This window comes from Botryllus schlosseri, chromosome 7, assembly GCF_051294905.1.
Source record: "Botryllus schlosseri isolate E-star chromosome 7, Bs_hap1, whole genome shotgun sequence".
Taxonomy (NCBI): domain Eukaryota; kingdom Metazoa; phylum Chordata; class Ascidiacea; order Stolidobranchia; family Styelidae; genus Botryllus; species Botryllus schlosseri.
The window spans coordinates 11,889,299-11,905,822 of NC_137242.1; the positions used below are offsets into that span (position 1 = coordinate 11,889,299).

The 16,524-nt window shown below is 42.0% G+C and overlaps 2 protein-coding genes across 5 annotated transcripts in view; one reads left to right on the forward strand and one right to left on the reverse strand.

Moving 5' to 3' along the window:
* LOC145442220 (alpha-tocopherol transfer protein-like) overlaps window positions 1–16,524 on the forward strand; it is a 234,018-nt gene that overhangs the window by 77,734 nt on the left and 139,760 nt on the right. The gene's annotated exons all lie outside the window — the stretch shown is intronic.
* LOC145442694 (pancreatic lipase-related protein 2-like) lies at window positions 165–5,625 on the reverse strand. Of its 2 annotated transcripts, XM_080320677.1 has the most exons (10): window positions 5,004–5,212; window positions 4,683–4,942; window positions 4,443–4,622; window positions 4,254–4,383; window positions 4,027–4,143; window positions 3,231–3,332; window positions 2,194–2,315; window positions 1,958–2,111; window positions 1,567–1,693; window positions 165–1,169 (listed from the first exon to the last, which is right to left on the reverse strand). In XM_080320677.1, exons 1-10 carry the CDS (start codon window positions 5,098–5,100, stop codon window positions 752–754), a joined length of 1,707 nt encoding a protein of 568 aa, XP_080176803.1. In that variant the 5' UTR covers window positions 5,101–5,212; the 3' UTR covers window positions 165–751. The 2 variants fall into 2 exon arrangements, with proteins under 2 accessions (XP_080176803.1, XP_080176804.1); XM_080320678.1 differs by lacking the exon at window positions 3,231–3,332 and having other exon boundaries at window positions 5,004–5,625.

Genomic DNA, 16,524 nt, shown 5'->3' on the forward strand with positions numbered 1-16,524 from the left:
CGACAAACACCATGGATTCCACAAACAACTTGGCAAGCAGAAGACCATCTGAGTCAAAATCACGGACAAATTGCATTGGTCCGACGGGTATTCCTTACGAGTAATCAACATGAACTGCTGTCTGTCATAATTCTTCATTTTTTTACGCTGCACGACAACGGCGATATTTCACATTTCCATTTTATTATAAAAGAAATCACACGCCGAAGAAGTATCGAATGGCAAGATTGCACACATACGAAAATAAATAATAAATAGAAGGAACCCAGAAATCAAGCAGTGAAAACAAATTAAGTCGTATAGTATGTCTTACGGAAACGCAGCGCTACAGCGAACCGCACATTCAACTTATACTAATCACAGTACGCATAGGAGATAAATTCATCGCCTAACCAACAACCGATTCTATATCACAGTAAGGGCAGCGCGCGACAACCAATCGCACAACCGCAGTACTGAATACATCAAAAATCGCCTATAGAGTCTTATCGTACCATATGTCGCGCCACAGAAATTGTGAAATATAATAACTTGAGCGTAAATAAATTACAGACCGCACGTAGCGCGGTCAATACAGTTGCGTCTTCATCATTCTTCCCGCCATCAGATTGCGCCATGACGCGATACATTGCCTAATCCCTTCACGCGTCTTTTGAAGTGCATTCGCTTTCGAGGCGAGGACACTCTATCCTCCCTCCGGTAGATATCCCAAATCCGGCGAGAAACATCCGGATAATCGGTTATCACCCCTTCACGAAGACCTCCGGCCTTTTCGTTTGTGCCTTCGGCGCACGGACGCGCCGTCGCTGTTTACTGCCGCCAGCTCTGGCACGATGACAGGGACGAATTTTTCGGGATGATCCCTCTTTATCACAGATTTCTTTGTGAGCACTTTCTGCTCCCCGGCCGGGACCGCAAACACGTCTTTCGCGTTGTCCTCGTTGGTGTCCATGTCGAGAGGCAGGAACACGTGGCGCCTCTGGGCCGCCGCGTCGAAGACCTTGATCCGCTTCAGGTACAGGTTTTCCGCCTTGCAGAAGTAATAGGTCCAGCACGTGGGACGCTCCCACCGGAAAGTGACGTTGACCACTCTCCCGATGTCCTGGGTGCAGTCGTGGCTCACCAGAAAACGAGAGGTGTTGCCAGCAACGATGTGAAAGGATGTACCTCTGCGAAAAGAATACAAGGTTTAATATAACGATACAGCCCGTGATTCGCGCAATGTAATTCAAACAGAGGCGGTCACTGATCAGTAACGAAGTACTTTAAAAGAGTGGTCGGCTAGATTTTGTCTGTACTCGCACTGCTTACCCAAGTAATATTTTTATAGTACTTCGAATTATACTCAAGTTTCTTTTTGGCAAAACTTCTGTTTTTATACTTCGTATCTGGAACGTTGAACGCCGTTTTGGGATACGTTTGCGTCGCTTTTCGGGTGAAATTGACATGGAAACTGATCAAAGGATAACTCATGCTTCTACTCCGACTTTATTAGTACCAACTCCGACTACTTCGATCACGTCCGAGTTCAAATTATTCTTCGCCCGTACGATTTAAAACACCTACCCGTTGAGCGCGTATTCCTTAGTGTTCCCTTTGGTTCCGTGCAGCGTCGCGTAGAGAGTACCTCTAAATCCTTCGGGTGTGCTTCCGCTGCCGTTGCGCCAGTGCATTTGAATTTGGTAGTGCTTCGCTGTAAAAGACAAGGACGAAATGTCGATTTGAATCAAAAACCTTGGCTATTCCTACCCACCCTTCCCAAGTAAATCTGGGTCTACATTGCCCCAAACGATTGTACTATTATAAGTCACGCCTAAACAATCCTATAAGTGAGCTTTCACACCGAACCGAAGCTAGTGTGAACGTATATTGTATAGCGGTAAAATTAAGGGGAGTTTTTCCGCATATTCACACGGGCCGCGCGATCGGCTTATCGGCGCCAAAACGGCGTACTTACCACAAAAAGGGGCTTTCTCGCTCGTTTGCAGATAATACTGGACTTGTTTCTTGGTATTAGTAGGCTTGGCCCAGTATCCCATAGTCTGGCACCTGTTTCGGCCGCCCTTCTTTCGCCTGTGCGCCTTGCCAGCGCATCGCACGCACCTGCCGCTCTGTAATAAAGCGCGATATCGTTAGTTTACGGAAGATTTCTAACGGTTGTAATCCTAATCGGCTTTCGAAGATTCTCCTCACCTTGAACTGCGCGTAACTGTGACATTTGTACGACGCGAAGCTGCAAGTCTTCGACAAGTTGACGGAATTGATGTAATATTCGGGAGCTCTCAAATGGTCGCAGACTGTAGCTTTAGCGGCGCCTGAGAAGATAACCCTCGAAATCAGATTGGGAATGAACCCTTAAGGCCTAAATTTTAAAGAGAATGCATTTGACCGCCAGTAACCTAATCGATACGCGACATCCCGAGGCCATATCGCACGGAAATTGATTACGTGCGATTAAAAACAGATAAGGTTGTGAGAGTTTCAGATGCATCCCATCAAAGCACGCGAATGACACCGTTGTCTTGGCTACCAGACTGGAATTAACCTCGCGTGACGCGTGTGAACTTTCCGCGACCGTATCGAATTCTCATCGATTTCGTACAAATAACGACGCCCTTGACTGTGAAAAATCTGCTTGAACTGTGGCGAAGGTTACTGTCGGACAGTGGGTTTGCTAGAGGTCGCGTCAATCCGAAAAATTTGAATTTCTGATCAAACAATAGTATTCCGAGCCTAAGCGGCACCGCAAGCCTTTATCACGCCTTTATTGCTGACACGTTAGCAAACATTCCCTATTAACAACTCCATTGTGAGTTTATATGATGAAGCGTGTCAGTATGTACTCACATATAGTGACGTGTCACTGTGAGAAATGTCGTATCACATGGCGTTTTGTTCAGCGCCCAGAAATAGAACGCACAACCCACAAGGACAACGCAAGGTAATCACGATAAATCGAGAGTCACCAGAAACAATGCGTCTATCATTTACCACCCTTGAACCAATTTTAAAAATTCCAGTGCCAGCAAATAGCCCTCGCTCCACTCCAAAGAAACGATATGATATGTTAGAATACAGTGATGACTAATTCAGTGTGCCATATGCCAAGGGCGTAACTTGGCACGCGGCGCCGATTGGCTCGCGTGGAAGAGATGATTTACGTCATAATATATTTGCAAAGTAATGGTGACGACAACGTCTTGTCGCCAGAGGTCAAGTATAACACTTACCAGTAACTGATAAGAGAGAATTCCACGAATTGCACCCCGGCTGATCGTTGCCCCCGTTGGGGTAAAAGTCAGCGTGGCCCAGATTTCGGTTCATACCGCCGGCTGTGAAAAAGTAACGGAATTCATGGAAATGGTCCGTGATTCGTCAAATTATAACTTTTGATACTCTACTTCCGCGTCATTAGGTTACGCACATACTTTTCATAAATTGGGCGTGAAATGGGCGGCCATCACTGTGGGCACCCTTAAGGTGACCTCATAAAGGATATAATTGCGATGTAACGATAGTTTACAAACAATCATATAAATAGTATACTCCTATTATGAAACATGAGCCAGGAGATATCAATAGAGCTTGCTACACTAATGTGCCTAAATCGGGTGTCGCGAACAAAAGAAACACAAATTCCGTACCCCCCATCGTGTGCGGAACAGATCGGAAGTATATTAATTTACACTCAATTGTTTGTTTTTGTTGGGGGCGTTCCAATAATCGCACTATTACTGCATACTACTAGGGCTGGACAATCGAGTTAAGGTTTTGGTTCCGAACTAAGTATTCTAGTATCACCACTATCGAGGTTCCAAGCCTTCCAGTGTGGGAAAAGAGTATCGAAACAATAATTCTCGTTGAAATATAACTCTGCTGGAAATAGGCGTATATTTTCAGTACTTAAAAAATCGTGTCTGACCACGCGACAGAAATTATCACAATAGATAGGCCTACTCAATCAGATTTCAGCACGCGAAACATTGTGTGCCGCACTGTACCATGTATACTATATTAATTGCTTACCCATGACAAGCACAGTCTCAATGTCCGTGTGCATCACGTCTACGAACGCAGCGTCGCTTTTATCCAATCGAACGGTGGAGTTGTCGAAATTGAAACCAGGATTCGCTGGGTCGAGACCTTGTAAAGCAAGAATCAACAATGAGTTCACCCCTGCGTATCAATCGCGCGTTCTCACACATGATAAACTTCGAACATTGTAGAGTCACGCGCCGATAAACTCAACTTACCACTGATACGGCCGATTTTCGCACGGTCGGCGTGGTGTTTCTGAAATTCTTTGCCGGAGAATCCGGCAACGTGAGCTCCCAGGCTGAACCCGATTACGTGGAAGTTCTGAGGGTCGTAATTGAAAGATTCCTGAAAGGCGTTAGATAAATTAGTACAGATTTCAAAAGACAAGTGCTCAAAATTCTTACCGAGATAACTCTCATCAAATGTGCCGTGACAGCGCCCACAACTCTGGTGTTTTGAGCTGACTGATCGTACTCAAGGTTGGCACCGTTCACCCAATTCACCATGATTACGTTGACATCGTCCGCGGCCAGGATCGCTTTGGTCATTCTCGGCACGAAATCCGCTAACTCGTCTTGCATCGGCTAAAAAAACGAAGGTTAGTTACTAAAAGCCGCGACATAATCGCACAATGTTTGTCTTACAGCGAACCCGTGTACGATGAGTTTGGTTTTCTTGTTCAATTGAAAGCCGGCGTCAATAACCGAAGATTCGGTCGATTCGATGATTCGCCTTTCCTCCGGTCTCGCTCTCGTGTGCAGAATGAATTCGGTACCGATATCTTCTGGGGACATAGGCAGAGGCATGTTTTCCGGATCGGTTACGAAGTGTCGGAAACAGCCGATATTTTCGTAGCAGACTTGGGGTCGACCACTATAGTGGGCTTTACCGCCACGCACGGCTTCTACAAAAGTATACATCGTGAATATCGATAGCACTTTTTCTGTTATCATAGGCAAGCGTACCTCCGAAGTACGCTACACACGCCAGTAGTAAGCTCATATGGCTGAGTAGCATTTCTCTGGTGAGTTGAATTCTACGATACGACGGTAGAAAATACATGTTGGATCGTAGTAGAATCCTTTCGACAACGTCGATTGACGGAAATAAATATATAAATAATTGATAAATAATAAATATCTGAAAAGCAAAGTTCTGCGTCAGTTTTTGGATTTTACTGGATTCAACAGTAGGATTCTCTCGTGTGCCAATAGACGCCACCACTTTAAAACCGGTCTAGCACGATACTTAATGGTTTTCCGAGAAATAGCCCACCCGAGCACATCTCAATCCGAGAAATTGGCACGGCAAATTAGTTAACTGGTTTGACGCATAGTGTCGCATGCCAACTGCTCATTGCCCACTCTCAATTACAGCAGAAAATCCAGATATGACATGCCCAGAACAATCCCGACTGGACCCAGACTGATGGAATTCCACCGGCGAGGCGACATATAATTGCTATGGCTGTCCGATAGTAACCTCGCTCCGATTCCGTTACGGCGGGATCGTACCACGTTCGAGAGAAAGAAAAAGTACCACGCTCCATGTCATCCTTTGACGTCACAGCAACGAGTGACTCCATGTTCAAACAATTTCTATCGTCAAAGATGTAATGACGGACGCCAACGCACCTACAATCCTACATTTCGAATTATATTCACCGCATTACTGACGTTCGCTAGTGACGAGAGTCAGTCGAAAGCTTTTAGTGAATAAATTAACAATATGAAGTTATTGTTTCGTCTAATTCACGCAGTCACATCGCTGGAATTATACGATATTTTGTGGTAGCGCTAACGGCTACTTCGAGATCTTGGAATGTAATCTCTAATTGTTCGTAAGGTGGTATTGTATCTATATGGTATATACCCACTCCACTTATTTAAGAACGACTGTGTTGCACTATAAATATAATTCCGATTAAAATTGACTACTTCACAACTCCTCTTTGCTAATTCAAGCCTACTAACAAGCCAATCCACATGAGCTAATTGTAAATATGGATTTGGGAATGACAAGACAGAGCATCTTCACCCAGCCACTATTCAACTTAGCTACAGTGCTACATTTTATTTAACGATATACCGTTTCTCATATTTTGAAACTGTTTGGTACTGCTAAGTTATCATAAAACAATGTATGTTCCATCGACGTATCCGGGGCACACTTGGAGAGTTAAAATACGGCATGTTCGAGGTAGTCCCTATCACGTAAATAAAATTACTTTCGCTCAACTGAAAATAATTCCCAATTTGTTTACACAATTGCATATGACATGACTATCTTTGACTGTGACAATACCGCAGGCCAATCACGGCGAGCGTTCGAAACATTATGATCAGCACTACAATGCGAGTAGTTCGAATGCTATGCGGCGACCTGCCAACTCTAAACATTTAGAATTATTCTACTTACGCAGAATCAACTACTCTAGTACTGCTTTGAACACCGTTATATAGGTGCTGGAGGAGTAGGAGTGACCAGATGAACCAATGTCGGTGTCATTCCCCGAGTCAATCGCCAGTAACCTTCTGGATTTACTTTGATTTCATCCAGTCAGAACATGCCACGTCGTCACCACTCCATCACCCCGCCTCCAAAGCGCCTCTTCCGAGTTTGGATTGCTCTGGAGAGAACCGGGCGCAATATATTGCTGCTGGATAGAAAGAATGATGGTGATGGTTCTATTTTACGTTACCCGAAGCCTGGGGGTGGTCGGATATAGACTAGGGTTACCATATTTTGGAATCGGGAAAGGAGGACACTTTTACCAAATCAGAAAAGTTAGTGGATCAAAACTAAAACCGCTGATTACGCTATTTTTGCCTGTAAAATTTGGTGGGTTGACTAAAAAAAGGTCATCACTTTCGTTCGATTCCCGATTTGCACACGTTTTACTTAAACTGTGTAATGTAGACTAAAAAACGGTCGTAACTTTCGACTGAACCCCGAATTTCCTATTTAGCGTCATTTGTGTCCATTTTCACTCGAATCTCTCCATTATCTTAGCTGTAAAGGAGGACGAATTTAAAAAAAGGAGGATATTTAGGCGTCCTCGGAGGACATTTTCAAAAACCTGGAAAAGGAGGACAAATCCTCCTGAAGCATGATGTATGGTAACCCTAATATTGACGGTGTCGTCTCTGTACACACCCTACACCCCCGCAGAGCTGCGAAGGTAGTTATATTTGTTATTTTTCGATTATCAAACTCTATATGGGAGTGTACGACGGATGGCCTCGAAAGTTTCAAAATAGAGTTCCTATTGAATCAGTATCAATTACGGAAGTTTTCGGGATGTATTTGGATTCAAAATTAGCTATTGTTCACTGAAACACTTCTATTTCCTAGTTCCTATATATCCGAATTAGTTTCGTTGCATCAGCCACCGGATTTCAGGGCGCTCATGAGGTCGTGACATCAAGAAGATCGCCCGAATCCTTGGAGCGAGTACGATTGGACAAGACAAGAGCAAAACAATCCCGCCTCTAGTGTGATGTCAAACGGTGACGCCATATATTGACATCATCCTAATTCCGTCACAAACATTCCAGGAGATTCCCGGAAGGTTGCTCGAATGTCGCGCGACGACCAAGGAGTATATATGTATTGTATAGTTCGAATCGCGATCGCATGGAATGGGCGTGCGAAGGGCGTGTTCTTCGGCGGCAGTTTCAGGGGGCTTTCTACTGGCGGTAGCTTAGCTTTGTTGTATTGGGAAGTTTAACTCCATTAAGAAGATTGTGACGAAATGACTTAATCCGTGAAAAAATGAGTGCTGGCTTCCGTTGTATTTTATATCAATATAGGATTGATTTATACATCATGTGGAATGCTATTGGATAGTTTCCAATAAATGCCATATCCGCTGTAACTTTACATAATATAACAACCGCCTATATTTCCAGCTAGCGCGAAAGATGGCTACAGTACGTTATTATACGCTCACATAGTTTGTTCTCCAAGAATCCGGGATGGAACAAGCGCATGATCAATTGATCATGATCTATATTCTGTATGTACCATTACTGTGTCATTATAGGACACGGAACTACCTCTAAATATATAGGCCAGCGACGGGGCCTACGATATTCACGGCCTTATCTGGTACATTATGCGTTCAAGAGCTAACAGGCCGATGCTCACAAAACAGAAATTTGCGATTTCGCTTCTCGCTACCAGACAGACGCCTCGCCTCAGATAAGCTGTATGTATTCGTACAACAGGTCAAATTAGTACCTTACCGTAAGAAAGTGACAAGAAACAGCCTCGTAGGTGCAGTTATCCACCGATTGCAGAAGTAGCGGCTAAGTAGTGAGAAAACACCGACATGCTCATTGCTCATGTAAACCATTTTATTGCATGGTAAAATCAATTCAAGCACGTGAAGAAGAATTGGTACACATGTCATATTAGAAACTACTTGCAATAACCAACTTGTATCAAAATCAAACTTGCAGCATACAAGCTACGGCCATAGGTACCGGTAATGAGAATGAAATGCATCACCGAAGAATGCAAGCTACGTCTTGCTCAACTGTCGTTGTTTTAAAGTCCGTTTTTAAAGCATTTTTCTCACAGAGGCATTAACTTGCTTCTGCTTGTTATTGTAATATATATTCACAATGATTTTGTCGCCAATTTCAAAGCTTGATCTCGATGATCATAACATGCAAAGCCCCCCCCCCCCCAAAAAAAATAATAATAGTAATAATAAACGATGCAAAACTTATTCACTGCGACTTAGGGTGAGGGCAGATGATTTTATCAGAACAATCTAGGATTAAAAAACTGGATGAAACAAACTCGGCAAGTGGTTCTGAGGGAGTAAGCAGTCCCCCACGATTGAGTAAGTCGAAATAGCGTGAACTTGCTTTACAATTTACCCAGCAACTACGCACGACACCTTCTCACTGTAAGGAGATAGAAATGATTCAGAAATTTCAATAGCCACTTCTTCAATGACTTTTTTGAAATGGTATAAACGAGTTGAGCTTGATGTCAATTTTTAGGATGGAACAGAGCAGTATCATCTTTTCAGAATTGGTAACTTCTGTTGAACCAACCAGAAACCTCCCCCCCACACATTTGCCTATACCGTGAGAATCGTCAACCAAGCATTAATCAGGTTCAAGAATGATGCCATATCTTCCGTGAGAGGCAAGTAACTTTTGCAAGCTGCAATAGTCGACTCATAGAATGGAGCAAGAGCTAAGTTGAGATTCTGCTTGTTATTGCTTGGATGTAACGAGGCATATATCACTTTTGGCGCTTTCCGCAAATTCGAATCATTATCATGAGATTCGCTGATTTTGTTAAGATCGCTCCATGCAATAAATTCGCTGGGTGATGATACACCTGAAGAATCAACGGCTAATGAGAATGGAGGAAAGACAAATTTCTTGGCTCGAAAAGTTCTTCCAGTAAATTGTGTTTGGATTTTCTGATACATTTTTGAGATATTTCGGGAAGTTGAATAATGCGCCACGCCACACCTAGTCATGATTGAATTCCATACGGTAGAAAATTACATATTGATTACGGTACCCTCTTTTGTACATGGTATAGCTTTCTGGAGTGTGGGACTCGGTCAAATCTTATAAACTGCTCATTTTATCAGACAGCTCAAAATCTTTCAACTGATCATTCTGAAATATCCTTCTCTTCGGTGGTTTTCTGCAAGGGGTCATAGTCGGGATCAATGATGGCCGTTGCAGCTCATGCTCCGATCGGATGGTAGGAACTGGTTTTCCATCCAAGAGCAGTTTTTTTCGAAAGCCACAGTCTTTAATGTACTTTGCTTCGAAATGCAACACACAAATTACAGAATTCTTCGTTGGCTTCCAATCACATCCATTCACGAAAGATATCCATTTTTTGTAACTCCAAATCCTCAAATGGAACTTGAAACTTTTTGTTTAGTTGTCAAATATCCAGCCATACTACCATAAGCACAACATTTATTGACCATTATCAATTATTTTACCTTAAGCTAAACCTGAGTCACCAAGTATATACAATCAGTCAAAATTAACTGGAAGAAAGGCCACATGAAGCTCGCCACCAATTCTTCACCATATACATAATACGCACTGCATAGCGGTATCCTACGTCACGCAGTAATCCGGTCAAAACGACAGCTAAACGTTTTCCACTACACTATATACGGAATATCTTCCCTGGACCATTTAGCTAATCACGGCATCATCCTGTAACATTTCAAACGCGGCGACGAGCTCAAAAACTTCAACTCAAACTTGAGGGGTCTGCTACAGAGTATTTCAATCGCATTACTGTAGCCTGCCTAATAGTATAAGACAGTAAAAACGGCAGCTTGAAACATAGCTGTCAACCCTCAACTCGAAAACTCGCTTCAAAATGCGAAGAGTCCGGTATGAGAAGCGAAATAGAGACAATCGCCGATTGTGACGTTGAGAGTAATCGTCCTATCAAAACTTTCGCCCATTATTACGTCAATAGTAATAGCGAATTTCTGTTTTGTGAGCATCGGCCTGTTAGCTCTTGCAAGTGTCATGTACCAGATAAGGCCGTAAATATCGTAGGCCCCGCTCAGCGATTAAATCACAAACTGCAATATATCACAATATGATTCCTTTATAGTTGATCTCATACAAGACGGCATTAAGATATCGTATACTCGGTCGCTTCGACATCCTTCTAGCCGTTTATTGGATCTCAAACGGGGTGGCGCGGCACACTGCTAAATGCCTGAAATATACAATGTGATACACAAGACATACGTACGCTCCACATATGTAACAGTGTTCGATCTTGATCTCCAACACTTCGGAATCCCACCGATGCCCCCAGCGTATAGATGGCGATGAATTTGCGGTGAATTTACCACTATGACTAAGGATATATATTTTTTTTATATGTCATTGCTACGCCAACTTCCATTACGGTGACTAAAAAAGGTCATCACAGGCGACGAGGCCTGGCCGAACATAATGACTTTATTAAGTCACCACCATCAGAATCTGGGGCCGAACAGTTATATGGGATAGGTTGGTGACGTTTTTCAGTCATTATTGCTTGCACAATCTTGAACTCGGTGCACTCAGAATGCTGGGGTGTCGCGAACTGTTTTTTTCTCATTCAGAGGGTGCCGCGAGGTAAAAAAAAAGATTGAAAACCTATGGTTTATCGCATCACGCTAATGTGTCTTGTGTCTCGCAATGTAAATTGTGTGTCTTAGGCGGATTAAATTAATAGAACCGCCGCTTATACCGATTTGGGCCGCCCAAAAGCTGACTATTTCCCACAATAAACAGATTCGATCATCCAGGGGCTCAGAGCAGACTTGGACAACTAGAAAATTCTAGTTGTCTAATTCCACTAAATTAGAGCGAAATGCCGGTAATCTAATTCTAATCTAATTTGTGAGATGTTTCAATGCTCTAATTCTAATTCTAATCTAATTTGTAAAATGTTCCTATGCTCTAATTCTAATTCTAATCTAATTTGTCAAATGTTCTCATGCTCTAATTTTAGTTCTAATCTAATTTATTGTTTTCCTGAAAATCCCTCTTTGTCCGCGGCATTTTGCAGCGAGTTGACAGGAATATCCGTCTCACACAGGAAAATCCAGTGCCAAGCAGCCAACGCATTATTTACATACACCGTATAGTCATAGTAGTTATTGTGACGAATAATAGCCATGCTGGCATAGTATAGCGTGTAGTCCGCGAACAACATACTACTGATTCTAGTTTCGATCACAAACAGAACAGCAGGGAAGAAAAAGAGATAGTTAACAGTTAACACAGGCTTGTTCACTTTCATGCCCTTAACTACATCAAGAAAAAAGAGGATGCTTGCTTTAGAATGGATCGAACCCATGAATATACATTAAAGAATGAAGTGGAAAGTGATCGAGGCAGAGCGTGAGAGCATGTACTGCGATGTTTTGAGTTACTGGAAAAGAGAAAACCGTTTTCCGCATGTTAAGGCATCTGCTCAAGAACTCGTGGCATGACTGCAACATTAGCTCCACCAGAACGAATTTTCAGCCATGCAGGAGAGCTGCAGGGGTAGCCAACTCAAAACGGGTCGCGCGCCACTTTTGAAATTTCGTAGAGACCGCGGGCCGGAATCATGCAATATTGAGACAAAATAGCCAACACAGTTGAAACTATAGCATATATGCTATTAAAACTTTACGTTAGTAAAACGCCTCGCTCAATAACATAGGCGATTGACATGGTTACCACAAAAGGAGTAATAGTCTATTAAGGAAGTACCGGAAGTAGGCCTACATATAAAACACGAAATATCATGATCATAAATTTGATTTAAGTTTTGAACTAGGAGCTGCGCGCGATACCTGACCAGACTTTTCAGTGACTTACGAACCGATATTAGGGATAGGCAGACATGTTACTAGAGCTGAAAGACTATCTCATGCTAAAGATTGATCTTGCTGTAGGAAATCCATAGGCCGTTTTATAAGCGCCTCGGTCTTGGTAGTGTCTGGGCCATTGTACGTCAAGGCAATATGCTCATACCAGCTTATTCTTCACCCATGTTTCCATGACCGAAGTTTTTTCAGCTAGTGAGGAATAGTGTTGTTGGGTACAGGCGAATAGCTCATTTTGAAACAATTACACAAATTTGATACTGAAATCGATTTCAGATTTCAAAATGCTTTATCACATTCTTCCAAAATCACAAACCAGATCGTCGGTCGCATGTTGGTGACCCCTGGTATACTGCAAACCGAGACAATAGCTTGATGTACAGACGTTAACTATTCTCATGCTTATAGGAATGCACTGTGATTTGATATGAACTGAGCTTGATTTTTGTTGTATTTATTTTTCATTCTAAATTTCATTCAATTTCAAAGTTTTTGCGAATTCAGAAATTCTAATTCTAATTCTAATCTAATTTGGAAAAAACTGTGTAGCTCTAATTCTAATTCTAATCTAATTTGGAAAAAGTTGTGTAGCTCTAATTCTAATTCTAATCTAATTTGGAAAAATTGTGTAGCTCAAATTCTAATTCTAATCTAATTTTGAAAAAAATGTGTAGCTCTAATTCTAATTCTAATCTAATTTAGAAAAGCTGACAATTTTCTAGTTGTCCAAGTCTGGCTCAGAGTTACTGTTATATAATTTATTGACTAGCATTATTTACCACTATTGCTGATGTAAGTTTGTAATGTATTTCGGCCGAATGAAAGATAAACCCCCCCATCTCTCTCTCGCCCACCCTATATGTGCCATTGATTTTGATAGATAAGAGCAATGCACCAGTACTCATCATCATCGTATGGGTCTAAGTGAATTTTTGAGTATTTTACTGCCATACACCATACATATGTCACGTACCCCATTGCAGTGTTGGGATGACTCGAGTCATGACTTGACTCGAGTCAACTTTTTCGTATGACTTGACTTGACTCGAGTCACTTTGCCAAAATGACTTGACTTGACTTGACTCGGCGCTTCAAAAATGTGGATTGACTCGTGACTCGGAGCAAAATTCACGAGTCAATTTCAAGTCATCAAGTTAACTGGCTCGATCAAGTATCTGTGTCTTGTGTATGTTCGGATTGTTTGCGATACGCCGATGTCACTTGTTAGAATAACCACTCATTCACTGATTGTACGTTTCACTGATCCTCCATTGTTACATCACAAATAAATTGACCGCAAGCGAAATTATCACAGGTTACGTTGTAGTAATAGTAGATTAATCTAATGCTAATAGCAACGCATCTCTAATTCTTAGACGGCTCACCTTTACCAACTTTATTGCGTGATTTAAATCGAACGAATATAGTTTACGCGTTTATAAGCTTACGGATGTGTAGATGGATGGGTAGTGTAATGTACGATATCCATTTGTTTCAACTTCCCGAGGCTTCGAATTCGATCTTCAATTTTGGATGATAATAACAGACTGAAGCATGGAGCTATACAGATACTCACGTATTTTATTACCAGTTCTACATATGCATGAGTGACACAACACCTTTTGACATGTATTCAGCTTCAAATTTGTTATTTCATTCCGGATAAATAGCCAATTAACTCATGCTTCGAAAATTCAAATTGACTTGAATTGTGACTTGACTCGTGACTTGACTTGACTTGACTCGACTTGACTCGAGTCACCTCCAAAAAACGAGTGACTTGACTTGACTCGAGTCACCTTCGAAAATCGATTGACTTGACTTGACTCGAGTCAAAATGTGCAATGACTCGAGATGACTCGTGACTCGAAGGTAGTGACTTGATCCCAACACTGCCCCATTGTCACAGTATTGTGGGTCTTAACTATTATGGGTCACCCAGTTGGAGACAGAGAAAACTAATCTCATACGAGTCGCCTATGTAAATATGACCTTTTTAATCCATTTTATTAATACTTCCATGTTGACTCTGCGCCAAATTTAGTATTTCAAGAATGTCCTCTGGCAACATCTTCTTCCCCGATGTCACATACTACGTCATTCATTCGGGTTAACGCCCGATCAGATAAAGGAGCAGTTTTCTTATAAGCATGTCATGAAGCTCCGAACTCATGGCACGAACTACACCTCAGATAGCACTATTAGCCATATGTGATATGCCTACGCTTGTTGTGGCACTGTGCTAATTGGATTGTGGGACGTGGGTATATGTCGCATATATAGACGCACAGTGCATACTCTCACTTACGTAAGAGTAAGCGTATATAGCTACTGATTGAAAAGGAACGGTAACAATTTTCTGATCATGATCATCTTATTCCGACAAAATATCACAGTTATATAATAACTGATTAGGGAGAAATCGTCTTGATCGTGCGATTTTCGGCCATATGCGGTTACACACTAAAGTTACTTGTTCCCAGAGCATATCCGGTCTGATATCAGTGTCACTATCAAGCTCGATCAATATAATAGTGCTTGTACGCGACATCGTTTCGTTACAGAAAATGAACTTGTGTTCTCTGGAGGTATAAAAATATACTGTAAGATCAGTGGAAGCTGTTAGTACGTGAATCGCTACATATGAAATATATATTTCATGAAATGTGATGAGAGACGGAATATATCCACCATATGTGTCACTATGTATTGCGGCCCCACATGAGCTAGTGTGTGAGGGTTGATGGAGACTTCGGTTGATGGAGACCGTGGATACTCCGGTTTAGTGCTAACCGATTCAAGCATTGGAAATCGAATCGAATAATGCAATTATACACTTCATGCCACTTGAAGTCATATTTTCTTCCAGCAGTGGGGTCCTGGTATCCTCGTTTGGATCTAATGGAATTGAAAGCAAGTAGTACACGGATATGCATGGTTATGGTCATGGTCATAGAAAGTATTTTTGATCAAGCGTAACAGCGATAATTTATTTTATGGTCGCAGTAAGGATTTGAACTTTTCAAGTCTGCTTCGCTGCTATGATGTCACACTGAGTGGAGCTAGCGAGTATAGCTTGGGGTACAGGATTCCGCGAATACTGGCTGCGATTGTATTGCAGAATTCATCCGGCATTGAAATCCATTTTGCTGGGATACCAGATTTAGTGAGCCCTCTGAATATAATGCGACGACTGGAAAATGGCACTAGACACGCCTCTGCTTCGCAAGGATATTTTCAGGTATCACATACGTGTTCGCCGCTGAAAGCGTCTGAGAGTTTGCGTGAAATGGAATACTATAGATTTCATTACGTGTATTACATAACAATAACTCGGGTTGCTGTAGGTTATTCTACATACAAGCGGTACTATATGGAATATTTTCTAGCATAATATTCGATGCGAGAGCGAGATGTACAACATATCTCACATTACTGACTGTGGATCAATTTATTGCACTAAACCGCCCGTAGTCGATTTTTATACAATGGCTTACACAAGAAGTATATTGGGACATTCTTCTTAGGTCACAAGGGATTGCTATTTCTATGCTGGAAAAGTCACGTTTGGTCGTTGTCACTATGATGATGAGTCATTCTCAGCCACCCCCCGAAGGTCGCAGCCATGGGTGTGTCCAGGGCGTGTTCTATCGATCGTAATGGCATAGTTTATTTGATTTGTGTGAGCCAATCGGAATGTCTTATAGAGAATTCAACTTTATTTGAAGAATAGAAGTGATACGTTTTCTGCCTTTATGCTTGACGTAACCTTCGTAACTAACTTCATCAGTGACATCACACTATTTGGCTTATTGTTGAAGTGTTGATGACGTCAGTTGTGTTTGCTTCCAATTTGTATGAACGCCAATGCAATCTAAATTATGGCATAAAATCGATGCCATTTGACTAATTGTTACCTGTAACATCACAAGTTATGCTACTTGTTATGTTATGTACAATTGGATGCAGATACTGAATACACGCAATCGTGTAAACCTAGTTCCAGGGGTCCACGGACCCATTTGGGGTGCGAGATGCAGTGTGCAATTATACGCTATTTAATTACCTGGATATTAAACATAAAATGGAATATCATTGGTCGG